The sequence below is a fragment of the Myotis lucifugus genome, unplaced genomic scaffold (assembly GCF_000147115.1).
Source record: "Myotis lucifugus unplaced genomic scaffold, Myoluc2.0 scaffold_203, whole genome shotgun sequence".
In the NCBI taxonomy this organism is placed as follows: Eukaryota; Metazoa; Chordata; class Mammalia; order Chiroptera; family Vespertilionidae; genus Myotis; species Myotis lucifugus.
In genome coordinates, this window is record NW_005871251.1 from 2,101,583 (window position 1) to 2,108,550 (window position 6,968).

At 50.5% G+C, this 6,968-nt stretch overlaps 1 protein-coding gene across 1 annotated transcript in view; it reads right to left on the reverse strand.

The window, feature by feature from the left end:
* Positions 1-700: 700 nt before the first annotated feature.
* Positions 701-6,968, reverse strand: part of CD2 (CD2 molecule) — an 11,834-nt gene continuing 5,566 nt past the window's right edge. Inside the window, exons 3-4 of the mRNA XM_006097502.3 lie at positions 3,545-3,667; positions 701-1,076 (exon numbers count right to left, since the gene is read on the reverse strand). Of these exons, the coding sequence (XP_006097564.1) occupies positions 745-1,076; positions 3,545-3,667 (455 nt within the window). The 3' untranslated portion in view covers positions 701-744. The remainder of the gene's footprint in view (positions 1,077-3,544; positions 3,668-6,968) is intronic.

Sequence of the window (6,968 nt, forward strand, 5' to 3'; positions counted from 1 at the left end):
TGGGGGAACCAAATGTGGTCCTGCTGCCACACCAACAAGTCTCTTTTTGATGCTGCAGCTTGATGCTGGGTTCCTTTATTTTATTTTATTTTTTAAGTTTTTATTGATTTTAGAAAAGAAGGAAGAGGCAGAGAGAGATAAGAAACATCCATCGATGATAGAGAAACATCGATCAACTGCTTCCTGCTCGCCCCTTACTGGGGATCAAACCGCGACCTCCTGGTGCATGGGACGACACTGTACCAACTGAGCCACACTGGCCGGGCACTGCTGGGTTGCTTTCTATAATGAGTAGGCACTGGGGTCAAGTCAAACCTTATATTTCACACCTACTCACGAGATGGTAGGCAAGTGTCCACCAGGCACATCAGAAACCCAACAGTCTCTGCAACAGGCTGAGGTAAACAGGTGGCTGGTAAACGAGACACGGGCACAGCGGCTGCTGGATGTCGCTCAGGGTGTCAAGGAGCGCTCCAGGGTTTCGTGCTCGGTCACCCATCATCCTAACAATTGCACTTTTATTGTCTTTCCCTTCTTGGTGTGGTGGCACTTGAGGAGGAGGCCAGATTCCAGATGTGAGACTGTGTGGCTGAGAGGGTTGTGCAGGTGCGGCTGTGGGCCAGGAGCCCGGGAGGTGATGACGCCCTGCTTGTCGGATGCAGCTGGTAGAAGCGCAGGCGTCCGCACCGAGTGCAGGAGCTCCACGGTGCCTTTCCGGGAAGGGACAGTTTCTACCTCTTTGAATCAAAGGACGGGGACAGCTCTGCCAGAAGACTGTTTTGCGTTTTCTCTGGCCCCACGGGGAGGTTTCGGTTGAACCCGAGGCGTGGGGAGAGGAGGTCCTTTCTGCTGGTGGACAGGGGCGCCAGGGCAAGGAAGGGGCCTCCTCTGCTGCTGGTGCTGGGCACGGTGGCCAGGAGGCGGGGGGCGAGGACCATGTGCCTGGGGATGATGACCAGGTGGAGGAGGGGCTTGGGACGCGGCTGCTTTGGGAGGAGCTGAGGCTGGAATTTGGTTGGGCCTCCGGCTCCTTTCCTCAGAGGTGGTTCTGTGTGCTCTGAGTTCCAGCTTTCCACCTGCAACAACAAAACTTCTAAACGTCAGAGCTCATCCTGGCAAGGTATGATGGATGCGGCTCTTTACCGAGTGGCCCTTCTCTGCACAAGGGGTCTGCTAGCTGCTCTCAGGGAGATGATGAGGAGGCTGAAGCTGCCCCTACCCGCTAAGGCAGGGGTGGGGAACCTTTTCTCTGCCAAGGGCCATTTGGATATTTATGGCATTGTTCGTGGGCCATTCAAAATTATCAATGTAAAAATTAGCCTGCTTTGGACGGACCTGAAAAATATGATGCTAAGTGACATGAGCCAAACAGAGAAAGACAAATATCACATGATCTCACTTATTCGTGGAATCTAATGAACAAAATGAATTGGCCAACAAAAGTAAGACCCAAAGCATGGGATCATGGAACAGATTGACATACCTTAATGTGGGGTTGGGGGGATGAGAAGAGATAAGCCAAAGAACTTATATACTTATATGCATAGCCCATAGACACGGGCAATAAGGTAGTGAAGACCTGAGGAGGGGGGAGGGGGGCTGGGAGGAGAGGGGAGAGAAGGGAGAAATGGGAGATATCTGTAATACTATCAGCAAGAAAAATATATATTTTTTAAAAATTAGCCTGCTGTATTTGGTCAAACATTTCATTAACTCACTTCTAATGCCTTGGCAGGGCTAGACCATATAAGGCCCTCGGGCCGGATGTTCCCCACCCCTGCTCTAAGGGTTCCCAGTCTTGTAGGGCAGACAGATATGCCCACCAGCAAGGCAGAATGAGAGCCTGGGGCTTTGAGAACTTGGGAAGCCAGAGGCGAGGAGACAGGTGGGGGCCTTTGTGCCTGGGTCTCCTGAGAGCAGAGAGGGCACTCGGACCCCTCATCCTGGCCTCTGTGTCGTCCTAGAGGTGGCTTGCTGAGCACCTGGTGGTTAGAGCCCTCGCATAGGCCCTGAGTGGGCGGAGGGCACATCAGTAATGACCTTCATTCCCACGGGTTTCTCTGTTAGATTTGCCTTTTACTCACTTCGGCTCTAATGCAACCCACATTCTGGTGAGGGCTGGAGGATAGGTTCTTAGGAATTCAGAAGCAAGCCCAGTCCTCCCCAGCACCTGTGGAGACACCTGGTGTGCCATTAGAGTAGTCCCCTCTTATCCACGGTTTCACTTACCCATGGTCAACTGCAGTGCAAAAATATTAAATGGAAACTTCCAGAAATAAACAATTCATAAATTTTAAATTACATGCTGTTCTGAATAGCGGTGAAATCTTGCTCTGTCCTGTCTGTGTATGAATGATCTCTTTGCCCAGTGTATCTACTCCATATATATATCTGCGCCGTACATGCTCCCTTGGTCACTTGGCAGCCATTTAGTTATCAGATCGACTGTCGAGGCATCGCAGTGCGTGTGTTCAAGTCACCATTATTCTATTTAATAATGGCCACAAAGCCATTCACATAACTTTTATTATAAGGTATTGTTATAATCTATTTGATTATTAGTCATTATTGTTAATCTCTTACTGTGCCTAAAGTTATAAATGAACCTTCATTATAAGTATGCATTTGTAGGAAAAACATAGTATGTACAGGCTTTGGTACTATCTGTGGTTCCAGGCAGCCACTGGGCATCTTGGAACACATTCCTTCATTCTCTCTTGCCTGTCGTCTGCAGATAAGGGGTGAGGATGGAATGGGAGGGCGACTGTATCAGGACACACTGCCTCTGGTGGCCTGCATGCTCTTTGAGCCAGCTCCCCACTTCTGAGCATAATCTTTTTAATCTTGGTGGGTTGTCAGGCCTGATTTGAGGGACAAACACTCAGAGCCCGAGCACATCTCTCTGAACAGCGAATTGGAAAAGGAGGCATGAACACCTGGTTTTAGAACAAGGGTGTCCCTGCGGGTCCCCGAGGCCCTGAAATTTTACCCGTGTTCCTAGGAACTGCCACCCCCCCCAGGATTGGGCAAGATGTGTGTCCACAGAAATGTGTTTTGAAGCTAATGCTCCTACCCACATAGAGATGTGTGACTTATTCCAAGTATAACCACACACATGGTCAGCAGGGTGGTGATTGCAGGGGGCAGAGGGGGAAGGGTGGAGGTGGAAGAGGGCATAGAGGGGATAAAAGGTGATGGGAAAAAATACATACGTACGTACATACATAAATACATAAGTAAACAAATAAATACATAAATACATAAATAACGTCCACACCGCCTTACGCAGAGTCGGCTCAGGTGGTGGACGCCAATGGGGCCAACCTGGATTCAGCTTCTTAAAGCTCCCACATGGTTGCCACTGAGAATTTGTTTGTCAGAAATCAAGCTAACCACAAAATGGAACAAACTGTAACCGCCGGTTACAGCCCCGACATTCTGAAACTGCCGAATCCAGACGCAAGTGTCCTCCCCACGAGTCGTTTCCACGGGGATTTTGCCCAGGCCTGCAGGGACGGGGAGGGGAGCGGAAGAGGGGGCTCACCATTTTCCCTTCTGTGCTGTTTTTTCCTCTTGCTGATGAAGAGAATGAGGAGCGCCACAAAGAGTAAGAAGAAAACGCCTCCACCACAAATGCCAACGATGAGGGGGATATCCAGCCCCTTCTCTGCAAGAGGAAAGAGGGGGATGGTGGGCGGTGTTAGCAGAGGGACCATCACTGCTCAGGCCAAGGATTCCTGCCTCCCGAGTTAAGCAGATGCTAGAGCTTAATAAACACAACTCCTCAACCTCACAAAGGCCAAGCTCATGGAGGGTGGCGGAAGGTGTCTGTCCCCAAAGGCACCTTGAAGAAGTGCCCTCCTGGGCTAGCACACCTGATCCTTCCTGGCCAGGGCACCGCCAGGGCCCCCAGGAAAGAGACTACAGCAGAAGTTTAGATCTGAGAAGGAGTTAGAGACAATGCGGTATCACCTTTGGGTTTACAGACAAGGCCCAGAGAGGGAGGGTGAGTTGCTCAAGGCCACACAGTATCTTCCTGAGTGGTTCCTTTAAGCAGTTGCTTATCTCAGAGTTTCTGTACTATTTACCCAGCTTCACCTCTGGCCGCCCTCCTATACCACTTGTTTCCCCTCACCCTCTTGACCAGGCATTGACCAAAGACTAAGGGTAAATGTGTCCCTTGTCCAGCCCAGCCCCCTGACCGCACAGCCAGCAACCCTCCCAGTCTTCCCCGGCCTGTGAAACCCTGGCACACACAGTGAGTTAGCAGCAGCAGCAGGGGGCTTGATCTTCAGCTCCCGCCCTTCTTCAGTTGCTGTAGAGCAGTGAGGAAAACAATGACTCAGTGTTTAGGGAAAAGGGTTTGAGTTCCAGGCTCCTCTAGGCAAGCGCTGTGTGACCTTTGGCAAGTGACTCTACCTCTCTGAGCCTGTGCCTTTCTTTGTAAAATGGAGATGATGAAACTGACATCACAGGGAGGCTGCTGAAAGTCAATCAGATAATGGATGTGAAAGTGCTTTGTAAACTGTAAAGCAGCACAGAGGCGAGGTCCTGCTCTTAGCTGAGCTCTGTGTCCTGGGAGCTGTTCCCGGGAGGGCTGCTGGGCCATCTGTCCTTTGTGAGTCAATGGCAGCTAGAGAGGCAGCAGCAGGGGCCAGGGGTCAGGGGACTCAGACTTCTGGAGAACAGACTGGAGCTCAGCCCAGCATCACAAAGAAACCCGTCTCCAGCCAAACATTCCTAGGAAGATCCTCGTACACACGGAGCCCAGGTTGGGCCCCAGGAGCAAGCCCGAGGCCCAGAAACCTAACCAACAGATGGCAGTGGTGCTAGTCCTCGCTTGCTTTGTTCAAGTCTCTCTGACCGACTCTTTGCCTGCCAGTTGCACAACCCCTCTGGTCTGTGGATGAAAGGGCTTCCTTTAGAAAAGCAGGCATGATCCTAAACTGCTGTGAAATGGGTCCAAGAATGGATCTGGGGTTCTTTGGGATCTGCTGGCTGGGAGGCAGGGCTGGGGCTGCTGGAGTCTCCCTCGGACTGAGCAGAGACCTTCCCAGGTTCTGACGTGGGTGGGCCAGGACAGGCCAGGGCTCAGCCAGGCAGCCACCAGCTCGTCTTTTCTCAGTCCTCACACGGACGGCCGCACCCTTACCCTGGGGACATTACAAAGTCAGTCCTCAGGCTTGCCCAGCATGGCCCTCTGGGTGCCTGGGAGTACTCTCCGTGGGAGACATTCCAGCTTGTCTCAGAGGCATTCAAAACTGGGAGCTCACGGTGTCTAAAGCCAGCCACCCTCTACCCTCCTTCCTGCCCTCCTTGAAGAGAGCATGCCCAGGAGTTTATGTGGTGGGTCCTGCCTCCTGTGTTCTGGTTTTAAGCACACAATCACCTATTCTGAGCCCCATGGTTACTGTTACCTCCACTCCTCTCTGCCTTGGCCTTTCCGGAGGAAACACCCTGCTCCTTTTTAGGGTCTTCAAGAGAAGCACCCAGCTCCCCGGTCTCCCTTTTCCTTTCCCCCGCCCCGATATTCCTCCCATCTCTTCTGTGGCTCTTCCCAGTCCAGCTCCTGCTTTGCACCATAGAGTAAGGAGCACGAAGTTTCCAGTCTTTGACCCTAGGCTTCTCCCAAGGCCCTCTCTCCATCCCTAATGCACATGCATTTTTATCCTGTTGGGATCTAGTTTAAAAAGACATGAAGTAGGGTTGTCAGATAAAGTACAGGATGCCCAGTGAAAGTTTAATGAAAGTTTAATTAAACAATGAATAATTTTTAGTTTAGCTATGCCCCCATGCAACATTTGGAACATATTTATGCTTTTTCTTTTTTCTTTTTTATGCTATCTTTTTATTTGCTAAATCTGGCAACTCTAAGCAAAAGCCTCCTGAAAGGGAAAAGGGATTGTAAATCAAGGAGAGGCCGCTGGATTCACTGTGCTGTGGTGATGGGCAGACATGTGGGGAGAAGTGATGCTGGTCTACGTGTGTGGGTAGACTCTTAGATGGCCCAAAGATCCTGCCCCCTGGGATTCCCGTCTTTGTGTCATCCCTTCCAATTGACTGTGGCCCGGACTTATTGGTTGCTTCTAATGGCTAGAATACAGCGAAAGTGCTGGGATACCTATCACTCCTGAGATTGTTATAAAATGTTCATGACCTTTGTCTCGAGACCTTGTTCTTGCTCTTGCTTAGATTGCTCAGAGGGAAGTTGGCGGCCATACTGTGAGGCAGCCCAATGGCCCACATGAGTGATCTTGGACATAGACCCCTCCATAGAGCCTGGACATGATTGACAGGACATACTGCCAGTATCTGGATTGTAGCTTCATGAAGGATGCTGAGCCAGGACCATCAAGTCACTCCCAGATTCATGACTCACAGAACCTGTGAGATAATAACTGCTTGTTGTGTTGAGCCACAAAATGTGGGATAATTTGTTATGCAGCAAAAAATATAACTAATTCAAAGAATATATATGAAAAAGCCTTACTTCTGCCTTCGCACCAGCCCAGGGCTGCATCCTAGGGTCACTGACCAGCCATAGTCACTGCAGAAACTCAGGACTTCTGACCAAATAACTACTTTTGTGTTCAGTTTCCCTTCTGGGGGTCCACCAGACAGCGTTGGGGAGATAATCTCAGAGTCTCAGATGAGTAGACTCTAGGGAATCAGGGGCTCATTTTCCTTGTGGACCAGGAGGCTGTGGCCCAGAGGAAAGGAACTCCGTCAAGTCATCCCACTACATTTGGACAGACCTCTGGCTTCCAGAAGCTGAGCACTCAGCCGACTGCCTCCCCCAAAATTTACTTCTGCGGGGCAATGCCAGGGCTGGGCTGCCAGGAAAGAGCTTGAGATCAGCCGTGGCCAAACTGCGGGCCGGATCCGCCCCTTTTGAAATGAATAAACCTAAAAAAAAAAAAAAAGCCCGTACCCTTTTATGTAATGATGTTTACTTGAATTTATATTAG